The sequence below is a fragment of the Lampetra planeri genome, chromosome 2 (assembly GCF_965212315.1).
Source record: "Lampetra planeri chromosome 2, kcLamPlan1.2.h2, whole genome shotgun sequence".
In the NCBI taxonomy this organism is placed as follows: Eukaryota; Metazoa; Chordata; class Hyperoartia; order Petromyzontiformes; family Petromyzontidae; genus Lampetra; species Lampetra planeri.
The window spans coordinates 36241419-36263820 of record NC_136108.1 but is presented as its reverse complement, the minus strand read 5'-3'; the positions used below and the strand labels follow the sequence as shown (position 1 = coordinate 36263820).

At 49.1% G+C, this 22402-nt stretch overlaps 2 protein-coding genes across 2 annotated transcripts; one reads left to right on the top strand and one right to left on the bottom strand.

The window, feature by feature from the left end:
- The first annotated feature begins 1106 nt into the window (after positions 1-1106).
- SMPDL3B (sphingomyelin phosphodiesterase acid like 3B) lies at positions 1107-13656 on the top strand. Its single transcript, XM_078614736.1, has 8 exons — positions 1107-1341; positions 1869-2082; positions 4288-4385; positions 5748-5891; positions 6519-6688; positions 9461-9641; positions 10515-10648; positions 12082-13656. The coding sequence occupies exons 1-8, from the start codon at positions 1272-1274 to the stop codon at positions 12448-12450; spliced, it is 1380 nt and encodes a 459-aa protein (XP_078470862.1). The 5' UTR covers positions 1107-1271; the 3' UTR covers positions 12451-13656.
- A 65-nt stretch (positions 13657-13721) lies between these two features.
- LOC144733031 (peptidyl-prolyl cis-trans isomerase FKBP1A) lies at positions 13722-22354 on the bottom strand. Its single transcript, XM_078614759.1, has 5 exons — positions 22194-22354; positions 22019-22066; positions 17282-17394; positions 16456-16603; positions 13722-15923 (listed from the first exon to the last, which is right to left on the bottom strand). The coding sequence occupies exons 1-4, from the start codon at positions 22228-22230 to the stop codon at positions 16475-16477; spliced, it is 327 nt and encodes a 108-aa protein (XP_078470885.1). The 5' UTR covers positions 22231-22354; the 3' UTR covers positions 13722-15923; positions 16456-16474.
- Positions 22355-22402: the final 48 nt, after the last annotated feature.

Genomic DNA, 22402 nt, shown 5'->3' with positions numbered 1-22402 from the left:
GGTCGGCTACGTACGGTGCGAAAGAAGTTCAACATCCCTCGCATCGCCCCCCTAGTTTGAAAACTCATCAGGGCCCCCTTGAACAAGAGTCTTGAGACTCAATGAGGCTTTAATAAGAATAATGATTCAAGAGAACCACCCCCACCCACCCACCCCACGAGGCAGACCGCGTGCGCCTTGCGGTTGGACAGACCAGCTGCCGGAGCCAATCGCGTGGCTCGTGGCGACGGCTCTGAGCCCCCCCCCTCAGCCCCCACCGCGTGCCCTCAGGTGCGGTGGTCGCAGTTCGACTCCAGTCGAGGCGCCGCTGGCGGCAGAGGAGGCGGAGGAGCTCTCGGCGCCCGGTAAGCGGCTCCACTTACAATGTGGCACGCCGATTTTAACACCGTTCATACATAAAACTCAACACAGTGGTCAACACCGCCTTTAAAGTAAATATATAAGAGGCGGACATGTGGCCCAGCGGTCTGGCGGCGTAGGGTCATTATATATTTATTTTAGCAAATCACACTGGGTCCGAGGCGTTTACGTTGCAGGACGAACACGTGCGCTCTGATGCGGCTCTGAGTTTGTACTCTCCGTAGCTTGGCAGTCGATCAGTGTCGGGCCGTCGATGCTGGAGCAGTAGTAGGTGCGCGTGCAGTGTTTAGTACGAGACTGCTGGCTCGCCCTGTGAGACGAGGTGTTCGCGCGGTGTTCGGCGTCTTGCCGTGTGAACGCACAGCGTCTTGTATTTGCGGGCGACTGGATGACGCAGGCTGATGTGGATGCTCCGCTGTACCTCAGTTGTTTCGCGAGAAGATGTAACCACCGCACTCTACGGTCATCCCATCCGTGTGCAGCCGCGGTGGCTCACGTTGGCGGAGGTGACCCCGGGCAGTTCAAAGGTCCGGGCGCTGAGCCTGAAGCACCGCTTGAGAGGCTGGGTTCGAATCCGGGTTTCAGCTGCCCAGAATGCCATCGAGGTTTATCCAGTACAATGGAGTTGATGGTTTCAGCCTGGTCATCAGAGGCCCATACAGACACTCGTTGACTCGCATAGTGACTCATAGACTCACGTAAAAAAAATTCACTTCTTTTTTTGATCTCATCCATTTTTTGGCAAGCGCTGTACAGTCGAGAGGAAGCGGGGACGTTCACCGAGCGGGTCGGGCGCCCCTTGTGACGCAACCCGTCGGCATCGCTGAGCGGCTGGCACCGTGACCAGGGGGTGATTGAAACCCGCTTGCTCGGCACATCGGGGCGGCCGGCGTCCGAACCAACAGAGAAAAATGCGATCTGCGGGGATCTCTCTCGTCCTCCTGCTGACTGCAGTCATCCCTGGAGTTCACCTTCAGACAGGTACAAGTTCAGGCAGCGGTGGGAGCTCTCTCCTTAATGGGCATCGAATAGGACCTTCAGATACTCTTGGTGGGAAACCACACGTGACTTGATACTAATCTTTGATTGCACTCGGATTGTGCCCATTGACCGTGTGCTGAGAACTGCTTTTGGCCTGCTACAAATAGAAACACGGTGATTATTGCGGTGAACATTAGTGTGGTCAATATTGCTTGCAGTCCTTGGTAAATATTTGTTGGCCGTTTCAAAGTGGTAGGATTAATTTCTTCCGCAACTGCTAATCGGAGGTGCGGTAGGCCTCCAGTGGCCCCGCAAGCAACGTGAAGTGAGGCGGTGGGCCGCGTCCGGAGGCTCCCATTGCTGGGTCAGGTCCACGGAGGTAGCGGACGACCAAGTCGTCTCGAATACGCTGCGACGTCATCACGTCCCGGACGGGAAGCAGCATTAAGCCCGGTTGGTGGGGAGGGATGTCACCGTTTATATAAACGAGGTGTCTTTGCTTACCGTGCGTGTGCGTGCGTCTGTAGCCGGTAAGTTCTGGCACATCACGGACCTGCACGTGGACCCGGCGTACCAAGTGACAGATAACCCGACGGCCGTGTGCCCCTCGTCCCGCGATCCCGTGCTCAACCCTGGCCCACTGGGCCACTACCAATGTGACGCGCCATGGGCCCTCATCCGTTCGGCGCTCAACAACATGAAGAGGATCCTCAAAAATCCCGACTTCATCCTGTGGACCGGGTACGCCTCGGCCATTGCTCACCGACGCCTGCCACCTGACACAAGAGGTCACGCCGACTACGGCTAGACACGTACTGGGTCAAGCACTGACCAGCAACCTCAAGCAGGTGTCCAACCAGGGTGGAGGGTCTCGAGGAGAGCTCGAGTCTGAGGCGGTGGGGCTTGTTGTCTCAAAACTCCGGGTGGAGTTTGGATTTAGATGGCTCCTGCCATCTAAATCACTGAATTTTTGTTTACGCTTTTTAGTCTATGCAAAGCGCCTTGATCTGAGGCACGCCATAAATTTTCAACAAGATAAATGTCAACTGCATCCTGGACGCTTCAGCAAGAGGCAGGGCTTGAGCTGTTTCCCTATTGGGTACAGCCACGAGGCCGACGTCAGACTTGTGGCACTGTTAGGGGTGAGGTGAGCTGCAAGCTGTAGCTTTCAGTATCTTCTGTAGAATTCGTAGCTGTAGAGTTGAGTGAGAGTGGAGGTTGTGCTGCTGTGCCGCTCTTCAATGAGCTTTTTTAGTCGTATTGCGTGTTGTTCGGCACGATGTCCGACGTTCCGTGCCACGTGCCGGCAGCCTCTTCCTTCGCCGGACTTCGTGCCAAACAACACTCGGGCGGTGACGGGGCCCAGCGGTAGCGCCGTTCGTTGCAGAAATTCACGGTTCGACTCCAGCGGCCGCCCTGGTTAATACGGCGGCGGTGTGTAGTAAACGTAATCACACTACGCACCACCTGCTTCAGAGCGGTCGTTAAAGATCCCCTGACGTCATTCACAAGAGTAGGCTGTTGTGTGCTGGCTTCAGGGTCCAAATTTGCGAAATTCGAAAATGACCCCGCAAGTTACTTCACTGGGGCTATTACACACAGCAGCAGCAGCACCAATCATCACCCCTGCTGATGGACCAATGCCCCCCCCCCGGTCGCTCTTGCAAGCGAGGCTCTATCCCATTATCTTCAGTTCTCGCCTGGGTTTAATGAAATAAACTTGAAACTTTAACTATGCGGTACAACCCAAAACAAACGCGATGGAGTGAGTTGACTGGAGTTGAGAACACGCTTCAGCACGATGCAGTTAATGTCACGGGTGCGCGACTGCCAGTAACTCCACAGCGACGCATTCACGTCACCTGCTGGGGCTCTTATCTGGCGGCGAAGGGGAGGAGGCTCGCTGGGAACCGCTGGGCGTGCACTGCCCGCTTCCTCCACCAGGCGGAATTTGAGGGGCAATCTCACACAGCAGAAGCCATAAACCTACAGGGTGTGTGCCTATTTTAGACAACAAAGGAGATAGTTAAGCTCACAAACTCAATGGATGACGCAAGTTTGTAATGTCAGCGTTTATTTAATTACTTTCTTATCGTGTTGATCAGACAGCCATCGACGTGAAAACAACTCAAATTTTTTACGTTTTATGTTTTTTTGGCATTTGAACCTTATGGCGGTACCCCGGGGTACCATAGTACCCCGGCTCTCGCATCATGTCCGCGATGCAGTCATTTTATGTCTGTTGATGGTCGGCGATGGGGCAATCGACTCATCTCGACGAGCTGGACACGATGATGCACCACTACGGTGCGTACCGCGAGTGTTCTGGGTTTCAGCGCAATCGTCCTCGCTGCGTTTCGACATCGCGGAGTGGCACTGATTTCGAACTGATTTGTACCCCGGTCGCGGAGTTAAGTACACTCCTGGAAAAAATAGTGTCCCAGAAATAAAGTATTTAATTTCCTCGGCCATTTTGTATTATTTTGACAATACTTCACCACGCTGGGTCACTGTGGGTTAGTGAAGAAGATGGAGCCGTCAAGTACTCTGTCTAAAATAGATTCCGTGGAATATTATTGAATCTTACCTTGATGGTCAGAACACTGGCGCGTAAGTTTAAACGATGGTGCAAATATCTTAAAAACCTTCCCTCTGTGCACTGCGCAGTGCACATGGGTTCGTCACAGTTGATTGGCAGGTAACATGTGGTGGGGTGAATTGTGGGTCACTCCCACCTCTTCCAAAATGTCTGGCCAGCATGGAAGAGCAGGCCAAATACCGTCCAGAGGGGCTCTCTAGAGCTGCCTCGAGTGGAGGCCCTTCTAGCAGTAGTGTCACAAGTGAGAGATTGCAGGGCTGCACCTTGATCTTTAATCCGCATTCTACGAGAGGCACCCACGAACCTGGCTTTCATTCTCCCATTTGTTTCGTTTGTCTGAATTTCAGAGATGACACTCCACACGTGCCTGACAGTGCACTGGGAGAAGAAGCCGTCCTGGAAATTATCAAAAACTTAACCGACGTCATCACGGCAGCCTTCCCTGGTGAGTGATCGACACCGCCACTTTCACGTCCGAGTTCAACTCAATACAACTCAAAAGTCGAGTGATATCCTGCCACTCAAATGAGCATCGAGGCGGTGCAAATTTTCTGTTTACAGCCCTGAGCCAGTGGTGGGAATCACTCGCTTCGATGGTGGAGGCGAGTCTATCCATAGGACGACCACCGTTGACTTCCCCGCAAAGGGGTACTATTTTATCGACTCCAGAGGAATGATAGGCTGAGTGAACCCCCAAACATGAGTTGGCCTCATAATCCTACAATTGAGAGTCGCTGGCTCTCCTGGTGAGCCACCGGGCCGGATAATTAAGGTCAGCAATGAGTGTAATTTCAAGAATGTTCAAACGCCAGAAATTAAATCCATATTTTCAAAGCCTGTGGAATTTCCTCTACCAGCGGCTTAGGGCCACTGCCAGGGCAGTGGCGTAGCTACGGAGTGTGAAGGCGGTGCAGCTGCACGGGGCCCAAGGGCCAGAGAGGCACGGGTTCTGGGCTAGGAAGACAGAGAAAACTGGACAGAGGGGCCCATTTCATTCCTTGCACCACCAGGGCCCATTCCTTGCACCAAGGTCCATTCAGACCACGCCAAATACGCCACCGTGCACAGGATAACATTTTCAGAAAATATCAATTTTGACTTGACTCTGTCGCAGGCCTAGCACCCTCTAGAGGGCACTTGCAGAGCTGCGCCTTCACCTCACCTATGGTGTTTAGTCTATTGTCATGCAGTCGAGTGCTGCATACCCACAGCTGTGGGGCGAGTAAAAAAAAAACGGTAATAATTTTTTTGGCAAAACCTGTGCTACTATACAACTATTTAGATGGATCGTTTTACAGTAAATATATGCATGACTATTTATACAACACCTACTACTTTATAGTGTTACATGTAAGCCAACTGTTCGCTTAGCGAGGCCTTCAGCTGGCAGTGGAATGACCATGGCTGATGAGGATGGCTCCTAGCTCCCCGTCAGGACACACTTTAGCAGGGGACTAAAATTCGTTGCTTGCACCCGACCCAAAGTCTCCCAGGTGGCGTGAGGGCGAGCTGCCTGCCCCCGTGTGGTGCCACCTCTGCGAGCCAGTGGGTTCCAACATGTTGGCAATGGGGTGGCCCCCAACCCCTCCCTGGGTCCCCATGCCGCTCCAGGTTCTAAGGCCACAGGGGCACAGAGAGATCACTTGTCCACGCCTCTTGGTCATTGCGGTGTTTGCGAGGCATTTGCGTCACGTTGTGTAATTAGCATTCCTGACGTTCGACGTAAAACGTTCCCAACGTCTCCTCCACGGTATCCATGCCGCAGCCTGTTGTAAGCGCGGGGCCGTGTCGCCGTGTTGCCACGCAGGCGTGACCGTGTACTCCGCCCTGGGCAACCACGACTTCCACCCAAAGAACCAGCTGCCTCCGAACAACAACAGCATCTACTCCCGAGTGGGAAGCATGTGGCAGCACTGGATGGCGCCGGAGTCCCTGGGCACCTTCCACAAGGGTAGCGGCGCAGCAGCACAACCATCCCGCAGCAACCACGCACCAGCCACACGGAGACGCGCCAGTGGAGGCGCTGCTGCCGCGTGGAGCGACCGCATCGCAGGCCCACGGGCTGGCATGGGGGGGGGTGCTCAGGCCCTGCGCTGATGCAGAGAAAGCTTTTTGGGGACAGTCGCCGAGTGGCGGTGCCCACAAAGATCATGCTAAATGTACCGAATGACACCATCCTGTGGACGCTGGCAACACCAACAAAATATTTATTGTTTCCTAACGAGTTTTTTTATCGTAAGACCCTCCACCACCTGACACAGCCAAAGGAATTAAAATGTCCATCGGTGTTCAAGCATTTAACGCGACGGCTACTGTTGTGCCAGCTCGCTCACCTCTGAGCTGAAGACAATCCTCTCAGCCACATTTAGCAGCAATTGGGTACGACATTTCGCTTGCAACTATGCCGGGCATCTTCAGAAAATTCCACAAAGTCAGCTTAAAATCCAGGATTTTGACTCAAATCTATTAGGAATCATAATATTGGCTGCAAAGCCCTACTACGTGTTAAACGTGTGTTTAGCTTTGAGTATAGAGAAGGCAAGCTACTGCTGCGGTTATTTCTGTTGATGTTTTACAGGAGCCTACTACTCCGAGAAACTGGTGGGCAGGGCGGGCCAGCGCATCGTGGTGCTGAACACGAACTTGTACTACGCCAGCAACGCGCAGACCGCCGGCCTCGCCGATCCTGCCGGGCAGTTCGAGTGGCTCGACAAAGTCTTGACCAACGCCAGCGCCAACAAGGAGAAGGTAGTGGTCCAAACAGCACTGCGCAACACATTACTACCATTAGCACGGTTGGCTACATACGGTGTGGAATAAGCTCAACATATATACCAATAGGTTGTATCCTTTCTGGCAATAAAACAGGTGTCAATGTGTTAAAACACCAAACAGAATTCTTATTCAAGGAATCCTGTCTGCATTAACCACACATGTACTTGTGGTGAGATACAGATTGTCTAGATGTAGTACAATTATAGTAATGTTGACAACAAAGATGGAGACATGGAGCCAATATAGAGTTGCGAGATATGAAGTCACATGTTTTATGTTCATTATGTTTGAATGTTTATTAGTATCTGAATGTGAGCTGATATTTTAACGAATTCAGGGTCCCTTGTACTCATTGGGGCCATGAGCCTTTGCTCCGTTTACTTGTGCCTGGGGCCGCCACTGAAGGAGTCATAGTGACCCGCTTCCCTGGCACACGTTCACACTCACACAGGCCCTGTGTTGTCCACCATTGGAAACGCCAATCTTGTTGATGGCCACGATACTCGCGCGACGTCGCGTTATCCAACGCTTCGGCATGCTACGCCGGGTTCTGTCCGTAGAGGGCACAGGGACATAGGCTCTGAACTCCGCGTTGAAGCCGTGCTCATGACAAGGCTTGGCATGTGGTGGAGGCTTAAATGTCACAGCGTCTCAAAGCGTTTCACATCAAAATAAAAACAATGCAACAACTGCCAAGTGGGTTAAAAGAGATTTTTTAAAATATATATATATCACGAAATTAAAACCAATTAAATTCTGGATTGCAAATCCATGAACAATTACAGACTAATCTGAATAATGGTGTCAAACATGAATTTACAGCCCTTTCTCAATCCACTGCTGGAATGAAGTCCACCCCAGGCCGTGTCTGTCATGTCGGCTGTCGTGCTTCACCACCCTGGTGAAGGGGGGGGGGCCGGGACCGAATCAGATACCACTCGCCACTGATGTGAGCTGTGGCCAGGAATCGTACTCAGGTCGCCAGATTCGCAGTGCAGTGCGAGAACCACGGGAAATTTAGCACTGGACATGCAGATTAAGTTTGTCATTTGGTTACGGCAAATTGCTTCATGTACCTGTTTTGGCACGCAGTGGTTAATGATCCATCCAATGTTTAAGAATACGTCTGCATAACGGGGTCATTAGCAATTGCATTCCTTTATTTTTAGCAGGTTATAACTCCCGAACAACAAAGCTTTCAAGGCAGCAATCACTTTGACAGCCTTCATCCCAACTGCCAGGCATAACAGCCAGGACCCAGCCCACGCACTCAATCCTGACGCGGGTCTCAATGTCACGCCAGGGGGCACCCACCCCCAAAGGATGTCATTATGTTAGACATATCATCAAGAAGGGGGGCAGCCTCTGCCAGATGGTCATGAGCCTTTAAATTTAGCACAGGGGCGGTGGAAAACCCACAATCATGGGCTAAGCGTGGTTGACTAACGCGTTGTGATGGAGCTCGCTGATGAAACGCACAAGAGACACACGATAACTTTTATTTTATTTTACCAGGTAAGGCCCCACTAAGCTATATGACTCAAACGATAGCTCAACGAAGTGGCTTATCATGTGAAAATGTATAGCAGCCAAATACTAGAAACACGTGTTTCTAAATGTGGAGGGAAAAACCAGAGGGCCCGGAGAAAAATGCACGCAACCACAGGGAGAACACACAGACTCCAAGTATACAGCAGGCGTCAGGTTCGGGATCGAACCCATGACCTGCTGTATACCAGGCGAGGTAGTTAACATCTCGCTACTGTGGCGCCCGCACACCCTGGCCACACAACACGAAGCCACAGCGAGACGTAGCACGCACGGGCAGCGGCGGTGGTGCAAACTGGGTGAGGGCAGGCAGCCAGGGAGCCAGGCAGAGGTTTGTTCAGGAAGAAGGAGGTGTCGTGTCAAGCCCAGACGTCGCATAATAAAGACGATTGCTCTGGGGCTAAACGCGGTACAGTACGAGCTTGGGTGGAGCGGTGGCGAAGCGGTGCCATGCACCCGGAGGCCCGAGTTACATTTCTGGCCACAGCACGCGTCAGTGGGGAGTGATATTGGAACCGGTTCTGGGTGCTCACCCCCCTTCACTCACCCGCACTGACCAGCGTGGTGAAGTATGGTCAACAACCCCCACGACTGACACGGCATTGGGAGGCATTCATCAGAGAGACTCTACATCTGCAAACGACACTCCCTTGCAGTGATGTCATAATTATTGAACACAGCGAGTTAAGAGATTCCATCAATACATTACAGCAAGCTGAGCAACACTTTAATTCACCTCTGTAGTCATGAACTTTCTCTATACAGCAGCAACAGTACGGTATATCTATATTTATTTTATTTGTATTTTCAGACAGAGTGAACCAGGGGAAACAACCTTCAAATGATCGTCGCGAAACAGCGTAACAATGGCAGCCCCTGCCAGGGGCGGATCTAGAAAGTCCCCGAGGAGAGGCTTCCAAAATACAGAGCATCTTAAAAAGGGCCCGACGTGAATAATGCAAACGTTCAATGTACTTTATCTGGTAAATATCAATACAGTACCGAGTTTCGGGCTCTCAAAGTGAGGGAGGAGGGTGATTACCTCCATCCCCCCACCTTGGATCCGCCTCGCAGCGGTTGAGACGAGATGTTACCGAGAGGCGTTTTGGGGTGTGCAGAGGCATGTCAGCGCCCCACCAATCCAGAGGCTGAGATCCTCTCCCACCGAGCGGACCGTGTGCACCGACTCGCCGCCAGGTGTTCATCATCGGCCACGTGCCCCCCGGCATGTTTGAGAAACTCCGCGGCAAGGCGTGGTTCACCGAGGAGTCCAACCGGCGCTACGTGCAGCTGGTGCTCAAGCACCACGCCGTGATCGCCGGGCAGTTCTTCGGGCACCACCACACGGACAGCTTCCGCCTTTTCCGGGACGAGCGGGGTCAGTGAGACGCTGGAGGGGTCGGGGAGACGCGGGGTCAGTGAGACGCGGGAGGGGTCGGGGAGACGCGGGGTCAGTGAAATGCTGGAGGGGTCAGAGACGCGGCCGGTCGCAGCACTGGGGGTGGGTTGGAGGAGGAACTTCAGATATGGCCCCAAAACCGCCCTCCCTGTATGAGAAAAATCCAACACATTTGTCAAGAACACCGTGGATTTTAATAAATAAATAAAAGGTATATAATAGGAGACTTTTCTGGCAATGGCCTTCACGGCATGTAGAGAGGCCAGAGGGGTAGAGTCACTCTTACCTGAAACGTCGCATACCATATACACTGTGTACACTTTCAGATAAATACTCGCGTCAAGGAGGCATGGGTTTAGATGCAGATAGGCGCCTGTGATTAAACCGGCTTCTCAAGCGTAGTGAAGTTGGATTCAGCCCGGCCACCAATGACTGCTAACAAATCTCCGATCGCATTAAATGTAGTCCCGCACTCGATTTGGTTGTTATTGTGACAAACACGACTCCGTGGCACGGCTGGTGGGAAGGTGCTGCCACCTCCTGCCTACCAACAAAGGTCACTTGAAGGGATCTCAGACGTGGCTCTGTGAAATCCGCTTCCCTGGGCCGTTCTCAAACGTGACGGGGTTGCGTCGCTGCGCGAGAGATCCGTCTAGATGCGTGGCCTCATCGCGTGACAACGAGCGCACAATTGGGATACACTCGGGGGGGGGGGGGGGGGCAAAAAAGGGGCGAACTGAGTGCGAAGGGACATTCGAGGGGCGTGCGGTGAGAGGCAGGGATGGCGTGACGAGCGTCAGTCGGCCCGGCGACCCGTCAGCGTGCGTGCCGTGTGGCTTGTGAGGGGTGCAGGCAACGCCGTGAGCTCCATGCTCATCGCCCCGGGAATAACGCCCTGGAAGACCACGCTGCCTGGCGTGGACGATGGTGCCAACAACCCCGGCATCCGAGTGTTCGAATACGACAAAGCCACTCTGCAGCTCCAGGTGGAGCGACTCACGACGGCCAGGGGCATCGTTCCTGCCGCACAAACTCGACAGCGCGCGCGCAAATATTTCACTTGTCGGTATCACCCGAGCTGGCAAAATATAATAAACATTTGTTGACAAACAATCACAATGATCAAACTACTGCAGGATAAAGGCCTTCCCAATAACACCAATACTCTATTCGTTTGAAAATTATACCACATGACTGTTATTGGCCATGAGAATTGATATAACATTGTTTAAATGCATGCCTTTACATGCATTTTAGTACACACAATGAACAGGGAGTACAAGATCAATGGGCTTGCATAATGCGAATGCATAATATACGTTCACTCATTAATCCCCCCACCTCCCCCACTTTGCGCAAGAGCGCAGAAGTGTGGTCACCAATCTACGCCTCTACATAAGGAACGAAACGGGTGGACTTCTCCACAAACCTGGCTGTCGCCTGATGAAGCTAGTTGTAATTACTGGCGAAACGTCGTACTCAGATTGTAAATGTTGCGGCTTGGCTCTCCAACACACCGGTTAGTGCTGTACTAGTGACTAATTGAGTAATTGGCACGTTCTGTTTACGTGACAACCCTTACTAGTTGGCTGTGTCGAGTGGTGGCGAGTTTAAGGACACATTTATATATTTACGCGATCGAACCCAAAAAAAACCTCTATGATGGATGATATTGGTCGCGAAAGCCTCCTGCGTGTTAAACCGGTTTGTACCTTGGCGCATGAACGAGCATTGTGAAACGAAACTTCAGATGCGCTCGACTGCCCCACGCTCCGGTGCCAGGAACCAAGCCTTGCCCGTCGGACAGCCGCTGGTGACTTGCTACCAAAGTGGTGCAATCTTAGATACTATCGGCTGGATGCAAGAGCAGTGCCTAATTTCATCCGGGCCAGCAACCCAGGCCACATGTCCACACACCTCCAGTGAAACACGGACGGCTGCCCGTCACGTGCCCAGTCGCACTGCTCGCCCCTTGGAACTCCCTCCCGCCGTTTCTTATCCCAAGTTCATGATTACCCCTCTCTCAATTCAAGAAGCGTATTCACACTTTAAAGTTACACATTAAATACTGATTTTTTTTTTGGTTGCTGGCCACTTAGCTTATTGAGCTTTTGCTAAGCAAATTTGATGTAAAAAAGTGTGTCAGTGAGCCCATACATATTCCAGAATACTGTACAAGCATAAAAAAGCAGTTGAACACGAAGACTTTCGCGACCCATATTCGTAATACTGTCCAACACAGCGGTGTGCTGAAGCAGTAATTGGCACGTTTTATTTATGTGCCAACCCTTACTGATTGGCTATCGGCTGATGGGTTAACGACGCATTGTTATTTACGCGATCTGACCCACAAAACCTTGATTGTGAAGCGAACGCAGGTGGCGTTAGTCTAATCTGACGGTGTGCAATGTGCGTGCAGGATATGCTCACGCACTACATCGACCTGCAGACGGTAAACAGCGGCAACTCGGATCCCGCGTGGAGCCGGGAGTACAGCCTTCGCCTGAACTTCTCGGTGCCGGACGCGTCCACGGCCGCGCTCGACTCCCTGCTGCAGAAGATGAACGCAGACCCGGACTTGTTCCAAAAGTACTACGACTTGAACTCGGTGAGCTACGACAAGAGGGCGTGCGACGCGGCGTGCCGGGACGACCACTACTGCGCCATCGGGGAGGTGGACTTTGATGCCTACGAGAGGTGCTTTGACCTCCGGAGCGCCGCGCCTCCTCGCGCGCCCCTCGGCCCCGCGATCACGCTCCTCGTGCTGTCTCTCACCACCCTGGGTTAGTCAACTCAGAGAACCGGTGCACGTGATTGAAATGCTAGGATTAAAACCCTCACCACCGGTAGAACTCTTCTTTCGTATGGCCTATGAAGGGCAACTATTTGGGGATTCAGATGAAAGCGATTTAGCGAACCAATCACGTTGACTGGGTGAATTCTCGATGCAACCGCCCACTGCTTCGCCGTCTGTTTGGGGTACTGGGAGGTGTTGTGGTTCATGGGTTGGAGTCCGAAGCAGCAGTCGCACGCAGGACGTGTTCGATTTGCCACTCGTGCATCAGGTTTTTGTTTTATTGGCACTGGTAAAACCCATTGGGCAATGAGTAACTTCCACGGGAAACTGGTTTCACCATATACATATGTTTACAGCATCTCCCATTGTTTGTGGTTCCGGTGAAGTGGCCCAAATCTTTGCCAGTGACACCGCCGTATGAAACATTTATATTAGAGGCTGCACACTGCCGCCAAACATAAAACAGTACATTGAATATCGGACTCGCAGCCCAAGGTATCGATAGATGTGCGAACGTACATTAACCGTCACGGTGTAGGCTACTGGCCAAAGAAAAAAAATGCTTGAAGCAAGATGCAGTTTAGAAGCGAATGTTTGTGAGATTATAAAATTATAAAAAAAAAATTATCTTTAACATCTAAGAGTTGCACCACAAAATGACTGGGTGTGGGTGGATAATTGGTTCGGCGGATGTGTGATGTGCTGTGTGCACAACACGCCAGATCGGTGCTTTTGAAGAATTAACTTCAGTGCCATTGCCCGCAAGGTTAATGAAGGTAGCGAGTTTTTATAAATATAGTTGTACACCGCTGCCTATGCAAGGTCTTAAATTGTTTTTTATTTAAATATGAAATGCCTTGTAAATGTAACTTGATTCTTCAGAATTTAAGTCGTCGGTTTCCAGAGCAAACGTTGATTTGCATAGTTTCACTATTGGGTTGTTTGTAGCATCTTACAAAGCAACTTTATAACCCAGGAAATGCTTACCTTCTATAATTATAATGGGCTAAACTTAACATTGACAGTGTACCAAATCCATTTCTGGTTATAAGTGGGCATAAAATATTTGCCCATGCCTGTCATCGCTAACCAACACTTGAATGTAATTAAGGGAATAATATGAATACAAAACACGTAAGACATTTTAATGAGCTACTTTTCCACAGCACATGGTCAATAAAGGCACACGAAGTGTTATTTTCTTTGCGTGACTGCAACTTAATGTTCAGACTTGACAAGCTTTCTGAACGCATGGAACAGTGTAAAGACAAGCAGGTTTTGGCTTTATTGGAAAAATGTGAGTGGATTGGCATACAGAACAAATGCAAAAATGAACTACACTGCATCGAAAACAACACAGCACCATGCGGCCCACCCAGTTACAGAAGCAAGAGACTGAGTTTAGGGAAACTCGATCAAAAGCAAATGGCTTCATGAGTGGCTAAAACTGCTTCAACCTACAACACAAGGTGGGATCTGATATTCAAGTCTCTCCAGTATTGTATTCAGATATAGATTCTCATCTCGTATACTGGTCACAGCTATACATTTTAGCTGGCCAAATTAGTTCAGATGTATAAATATAATTTGGTGAAACTCGCTTATCCGAAATGCCAGTTAGATGGTGTTACGATGTACTCCTGTATATGGTAAGCATCCGTACGAAGGTTTGCTTCAAGATGGAACACCTTTCAGCACAACAGTATTTCCAAAACCCAATCATCCAAACAGCTGTGTGGGATTGTCACCATTGAATACTACAACGGCTTGTTAAAAAATAAGTCCAATCCACACAGCTGCAATTACACAGATGTCAGGACAGCAAATCTGCACTTCAGAAATGCTATTACGGCTAGTGCATCTGCCCGATATGAATGTATGACACGTGAGCTTGTAACTCGAGAGCCATTTAAAAATGTAGCGAGCTGCTGACAGTTCGCAAATTCCGTTAGTCATGTGATTAGCAACTGAATAAAAAGTCAAAAACTGCAAAATGTACGAATATTCAATAATCAATTTATATAGAATGCTCTGCAAAGCAAGAGGAACAATGTATCCATTTTCACGCGTGCTCGATTTTATAAAGATAAACTTTTGGTTAGTTCCAAACAGTCACACAAAGTGAAACCAGTCGATCACCCTCGCCATGCAAAATACTCAAATCCACCCACATAAGTTCAATCAAGAATGTTATCAACATTTCCCTAAGCAGCAAATGAATACATTAATAATGAACTCTAGAAAGCACAGTATTAGCATCACACCAAAAGGAGTTAAACGGTATCACTATGTTAGTAAATAAGAGCAATTTATCGATAGCCACCAAAATGTGAAATGTACTGAGCAGCCGAGACGACCGGGTGCAGGCCAAGGAAACAATGCAAAGGCGCTGCTTGGTCCACAACACAGGCGCCCCCTCTCCAAACGCGGTTTACATTCGATGCACGCCACGCACTGTCCTCAAATAACTTTAACAGCCAGCATGGCAGATGCAGTGGTGGAACAGATCATGCTCAGGTTTGAAGATAAAATTAGTCCAGACCGTCTGTAGCTATTAGTAACACATTGGCATACATGTGTTGTACACTGCTGAGACCCAAATTTGTGTTCATTCGTTACTGTAAATATATACGTTATAAGAGTTACGCTTCCGAAGTTTAACTGCATCAGTTTGGGAAATAACACTTTAAATTGGCTCGATGTGGAACCCATGTGTACTGGGCATAAAGGGCACAGCAACACTCTTGGTCTCCACAAGGCAGACACAGTAGAGACCGGCAAACTGAGGATGTAAAATATTGGACCCCAATCATTGAAATTGTCCATTTGTCTTGAAAAGATAGCAAAACAAATACCACAAACATGCATAAAATAGTTACCATTTACTAGCCATCAAATTAAATATTTTAATTAGAATTGAGAAAGTTAAAGTACTTATTACTACAAGTATATTGATGCATGCTATAGGCTCGAGTGAGCTACTGCAATTTGACACGATGCGCTTACTTAAAATGTGATTCAAATGTTAACATCGGCACAGTATTATAAAATGATTAGCCAAAAATGTGTTCCAGAAAGGCTTTATTATAGTTGTGTTTATGATTGTATAAATCTGTCCCGAAAAGTTTCATTATACAGGATACAAAAACATCCAGAGAAACCAGCTGGTGACCTGAGACTACATCTCAAGATCTCCAGCATCCTGTTTTCTAGATTATCAATCGCACCACAGGACACATGCTACTCAAACACCAACCTCATAATAGGTACATACACTCATCTGAAGAGAATACATACTGTGATCATTACATAGCAAAAACAATGGGATTTAAGTGTTAAGGACAGTTTAACAGAAGCTAAATAATGCAATGGGCTTTAATAACTATCATGGTAACAAGCTAGGTGCTATCCATGCCTTTCCTTCATAGACATCATGACAGGCATTGCTTTCTCTGGCTTCAGCTCTGCAACACACAAAAAACAATTTTACCAACTTCATCAAAAAGCGTTACACAAAATGACACATTGCCATGTTGTACATCATTACATTCGAAAAGCATGTAACTTACCCCACATAGCAAACTTTAATTTTATTACAGAAAGTTCTACCTATCCATGATTCCCAAACCACCCTGAACACATGCGATCTTAAGTCAATAGTTATAATTTGGCTTTTGGAATGAACAGCATAGTTTTTATCAGTTTAATAAAATGGCACATTTATTAAATACCCCTGTCCGCCCAGCAGTAAAAATGGGTACACCTCAGCTAGCCAAGCGGCAGGTCTGTGCGGTGTCTAGTCAACATTAAAGATACCTGGCCAAGAAGTGCGGTGAATGTGGGAGTACATGTCAAAATACACTCTAGTGGAGAGTTCTATTGAGTGGCATGAGCAAGACATTTGCAGGGCTGCAGATTGACCTAGTTTTTTTTTGTCTCATGAATGAAATAAAAACATTTTATAAACCCCAAGGGTGGTTGTATCAAATGATTTACCAGGGAGCGGGTGACCATCCTACTCCAGCCTGAGAAGCTCCACATCAAACAAGAGTGTGGCATTGGGTGGGATCACTCCAGGATGCCCAATGGCACCGTACGCAAAATCAGGCGAGCACGTGAGTCGTGCTCGCTGCCCAACGCTCATCTAGGCAAAGAGAGAGAACACAGCATTCAATTTCTGCATTGCGGCAATCCAACGTGGCCAAAGTCAATGCAACTTCTCATTAAGATTCACATTCATAGTTTGACAAAACCAGACACACACATTTTTTTTTTTACCATGAAGCTAAAAGTATGTATTTGATTAAAAAAAACATTTAGCCATCTAATCTGCAAATGCTACAAAATGTTGACTGAATTAGTGAGTTACAACAGTGACAACCAAAAGTCAACATTTTATTTGTTCCAACATTTTGGTTACTCAATGGATTTGTTTAACAATCTTCAATGTTTAATAGCATTTATTTAAATGTTTAAGAAGGTTTTTTTCTTTAGCGCTTGCCTAAAAAACACGGTGGTGAAACAGGGGTGCACCAAATAGCATCTTTTACGATCCTGCCAAATAATGAACACGTAGTTAGGTATCTGGCTGTATCGGCATTCAAAGCCTCACCCACTTCACCGAGCAGCCAGGCCTACTCCAGTGTGACACCCACCACCCCCTTTGTGCGAGTGGCCACATTCAAACCATTAAAAGGAAAGCATAATTCTTAACGAAACTCGAGGCTAAAAGTGTTTGTTAATGTATTAACTGGCACTTTCTAAATGTTGTGGGTGTTTGCCTCCATGCTTAAAATGGTTTCTTTTCTGCATACTTGTTTACCTGGGCCACGCCTTCCTCCCAGCCACGAATCACTTCCTGCTTGCCGATCTTAAACTTGAATGGCTTATCTCGGTCACGAGACGAGTCAAACTTCTTGCCATCCTCAAGAGTGCCTGGGAAAGCAAAGCACAGTGTAGAATTACAAATGTAAATTACCAATCCAATAAAATGAGTGTGTTGCATGTGGTATACAATGACAATCACTGGTAAGATTAGTATTTGCAATATAATAAGAGCAAGGCCTTTAAATTAACAAGCGATTATCGTTTGCTTGCACATTTAGGTGCATGAACAAATTGATGAACCCATCTGGTTTACTACAATCTCCTGGCCACCTCGCAGTCGAGCATGTTTGGCAATTCCACAAACCTTTGTTTCCAATGCTCTGGATTAAAAAGGTTCATTCTACCGCACTCCATACACATTTATGTGAATGTTTTGTAATATTTGTCATCTTTGAATTTCCAAACTTCCCTCCAAAAGGGCACTTGAAATATTATTTTATTAAAATACTTCAGTTAAAATTATGAGCATGTCGGAAAGCTGATAGGATCTAAGAGAATAAGAGCACTCCATTATTAAAAGCATGCAGCAATCCATTTACAAATGTTTTAGACATTCCACATATTGCATTACAAGTACTGTCTGCCACAGCAGTGGGTATGATTCTAGGCACAACTGCGATGAATAGTGGCCTCCATCAGCAGATGTCACGTGAACCCATTACACACAAGGTAAACAAATAAAATATCGTAGATGCACAATTTGAGTAATTTATCCTGAGCGCAAGAAATTATTCTATTATCAATTAACCGAAGCACTGTCACAATCCTAGTAAGTTATTGATGACAATTTTGCAAATTATTTAACCATGCGAGTGCTAAAACACCATACACAGGATTATAAAAGCAACAATAATACATTGCCAGCCACTGGTACCAAAAGCATTCACATCAGGACATGTTAAAAATAATACTGGTAGGAACCTCCTGGTCACACCAGCCCACAGGGGATTATTGTGTCCGTCGTGCAGGGAGGGGCTGGGTGGGGAGGATGGGGCAGGGAGGGTGGGGAGGGGCTGGGTGGGGAGGGGCTCGGTGGGGAAGGGCTGGTCACTCCGTGGTGCCCTTATAAAACTCAACGTTTAACCTACTCACGCCGGCTTGTGCCCGCCCTCACAGTCGGGCATACTTGCGGAATATACCACGCCGCCGTTGACCCTGGCCATTGACCGAGCAACCCAACGTTACTACCAGCTCCCTCCGCAGGAATGTGTTATACATGTATCCAAGGCCGAGATATGGATAATCAAGAACACTGTGTAGCCAAAATTTTCAATTTTACGTTTCTATTCATTTGTAATGTATAACAGGTTCATGTACAGTCTGGACATCTTGACAACCATCACATGCTGTTCGAGGCTCATCACTCGTATGAGAAGCACCGAGTGGCTAGCTCTGCATTCCCTTATAAAAAACACATTGGTTAAACTCGGTAACTTATGAACATGAAACACCCACACTTTTCTTTTCTCTCTGTCAACAGTACATTTCAATATGCAGCTCCAATGAAATATTAAAATATTTGTGAGAAATTGAGCCAAACAGGACTAATAATAAAGCCATTTACACTGTGCCGAGCAAGAACATGTAATTATAACGGGGACTCACAGCAGCATGCTTCAATTTCTGGCAGGTTACCCCCATTTTTAGACCACAATGGCCTTCATATTTAGGCTCGATTAGCATTTATGCTTAAGATAAAATGTTTACATTTCAAGAAAAATAACTGGTGGGTGTGAAAAACAAACAGTAGTCTGCTTGAATTAGCCATTTGCTAGCATTGAACAGTTTATGATCAAGATGTCGAGACCAAGTTTAGACGCAGCCACACCTCGCCAACGCTGTGTACCCTTTGCCATCTGTTGCTTAGTAGAGACGCCCACCAAGAACTGCTCTAACACCATCTCACCATCTTCCCCCGTTGTCGCCGGACAAGCAGTCAATCAAGGGTGAACTGGACCTTACGACTAACAGCAGCATCACCCACGACATCTCCTTGTTAAGCCCCGTGTGTGATCACGATTGCCAACTGGGAGGCACACACTATCGACTGCTCTTCACCACTTCCCCACGTGACTATTTATAGCCGACCCACGCGGCCATCCCTCGTCAAACCGATGCCTTCGTCAGTTTTCCATGCGTTCCGTTGGATGCACGCTCATGGATTGCCATTGGTATTTTTTTAGCTTCACATGTTACCACTACAGTTGGTTAACTTGAGCATTACGATGCAGAGATTATAGTTTATATATATAAAAGGATTTCCTTACATGTGTATTAGTATGGCTAATATGTATGTTACCAACCATGCGTGCACTTATCCTGCAACGAGATGAATTGTCATGATTCAGCGTATAAATTCGTTTCACGCATCCATTTATTTTAAACCGTTTGATTTGTATGACCGTCTAGTAATTCTATCTCATTTGTATTGTCCGTCTAGTCTGCACCACGTAATTTATTGACTTGCTCATTCTATCAGGACAACTGTATATTATTATTTAATGTGCTCAGAGATGACATAACATTCCCGCTCGCAAGAATATCATAAATGCAATCAGTGATTGTAATTGATGCATCGTTATGTCGCCCAGTAATTGCCGGCATGCCGGCGTCATCACCCCACACCGACGGCCACACTTGCTGTTGCTAAATGGCACACATATCTGGAGGCAAACATCACATCAATGACATCTGAACCGATGCTGGCCCACCATTCACCACCCATAAAGAATAGTGGTACAGTATGGTCAAATCTCCATATGTATAAAAGGAAAAGTTGTGAATGTGTCTGTTCAAAATGTTTAGCGTACTTCCCGACATGCAACAAACTTGAAATTTGCCATGTGGGTACTTTCCAGACTGTACACCATGCAAAAATAATAAAAATACACTTGTTTTTTTTTGGGGAGGGGGGGGGGCAATAATGCAGAGATTTTTTGCACGGCAAGTGAGCTGTGACGCCAAATCTGTCACGTGACCCGTGCATGTGGAAGCGTAACGCATTGTAGTGTAGCAGGTAGCGCACCGCGCTACGAACCCCGCGACCCGTGTTCGATTCCCGCTCACGGCCACCACTGGTGACAATGATTTCAACCGGTCCTGGGCCTCCCCTAGGTCGACTCAGCCACAACTAGTAACTGCTGTGCTGTGAACATTGCCACTGGGGAGACAAAGGCGGCCGGGCGTGGTGGATCCAAGTCCCGGGGCAAAGCCGGGCAGTCCAGATAGCAACCCATATGACTGATACGGGAGTGAAGAGGCCTTCATCCAGCAGTGGAGTGATGTGTGCATTATTGAACCACACACGCCCCCACAACCGGGTCAGCGATGCCGGCTCGATTGCTTCAGAGCCGGCCATTACTGGGGGTGTCAAATGCATGACCTCTGTTGAGATGAATTCCTTGAGGCTTTTTATGAACGTGCGTTACTCAGTGCTGCGCGCTGCAGCCAGGCGCAACATCCACTAGAGTTATAACCACCACCACCATTCTACCCCCCATTCTACATCACATATCCACCATCCCTCCCATCACCGCCCCCACCTCCCAAGGCTTGGTGGGCGGATGCTGCCTGCAATGCGGCCATGTCGGTCTGTGCGCAACCACGCAACGACCGCCCTCCCCCTCCCTTCCCCGTGGCCCTGCCGACACCTGCCCTGCCCACCCTGCCCGCCCACCCTGCCTGCCCACCTACCCTCCCTGCCATCCCTGACTGCCCACCCTGCCCTCCCGACCGCTCAGGGTGGGGGGGGCAGCAGCTGCTGCAAAAGCCTCTTGGGTCGTGAAGCAGACGGGGGTTGATGGTCGGCGAGATGGTGGAATGGTTTGCGGAGCACACGTTGATGTATCGGGAAACAATTCCCTATACCCCTTCACCGCTATAGGTCCATTTAATGGGTGCGAGCGTCGTGAAAGCAGCAGCGAAAGCAGAAGTCACGCGAAGTCGCCACAGCCGGGCGTTGGTGACTTCAAGGCAACCGATGAATCGTGATCAGCAGCGGCACAATCACCACCACGGTTACCACCATGGCCACCAGCATCGACATCACAGCACTACCATAAACACCGCCATTCACGACAACTATCGTAACCACTACCGCCGCCATCACGATCACCGTCACCACCAAAACAACCACCCCCACTCTCACCACCGCCATCGTTACCACTCCCCACCGCAAACGTCCTCAACACAGCCACGACCACAACGACCACCGCCGCCGCGCCCGAGCCCACGAGGCGCGGCTCCGCTCCATTTTAATCGGGGAGGCACCGCGCCCCGCTCCTCACGCCCACCACCATCATCACCACCATCACGCCCACCACCATCACTACCACCACCATCATCACCACCATCACGCCCACCACCATCACTACCACCATCATCACCACCACCATCATCACCACCACCATCACGCCCACCATCATCACCACCACCACCATCATCACCACCATCACTACCACCACCATCACTACCACCACCATCACACGGCCCGACTAGCCGCCAGTATATCCGCACAAATCAACGGCACATTCACTACGCCACGAAAACACGGCAACGATAACACCGCCATTATCGCCGAACGCAAAGCGAGTCTTTGAATGCGCATGTTACAATTATACCGACGGCGTTAAAACTCCGCAAGATAAACCGCAATGGAACCCGAGCCGCTCACCCGTATAGTGCACCACCACGGTCTGCCCTTTCTTGGGAAACGTCTGGCCTGTGGGCGGACACCGACAACAACCATCGTCATTGCACCACACAACACCACCGCCTAAATCAAAGCTCGCCCACCGTGATTGTATATAAATCCGAGGTGAATGCTTTATAAAATGCCTGTCGCTGACCGTCGCCAGGGGTGATGGTCTCCACTTGAACGCCCATGGCAGCCGCGCGCCTCGGCCTCCGCCTCGAGACTCGCGACGGGGGAGAGGGAGGGGCGCCACGTGACCACGCCCCCTCCTGCTGCAAGCCACGCCTTCCGGGGGCGGGGACCCGCCTTTATTCCACGTAGTAGCCAATCAGCAGCAACAGGGCAGCGCGCCCATCTCCCGCG

Coding starts and splice junctions, on each gene's coding strand:
- LOC144733031 (XM_078614759.1), bottom strand. CDS start 22,230: ATGGGCGTTCAAGTGGAGACCATCACCCCTGGCGACG. Junction 17,395..22,018: donor CGTGGTGGTGCACTATACGG/GTGAGCGGCTCG, acceptor TTGCTTTCCCAG/GCACTCTTGAGGATGGCAAG. Junction 16,604..17,281: donor GGGAGGAAGGCGTGGCCCAG/GTAAACAAGTAT, acceptor CTCTTTGCCTAG/ATGAGCGTTGGGCAGCGAGC.
- SMPDL3B (XM_078614736.1), top strand. CDS start 1,272: ATGCGATCTGCGGGGATCTCTCTCGTCCTCCTGCTGACTGCAGTCATC. Junction 2,083..4,287: donor GACTTCATCCTGTGGACCGG/GTACGCCTCGGC, acceptor TCTGAATTTCAG/AGATGACACTCCACACGTGC. Junction 10,649..12,081: donor AAGCCACTCTGCAGCTCCAG/GTGGAGCGACTC, acceptor ATGTGCGTGCAG/GATATGCTCACGCACTACAT.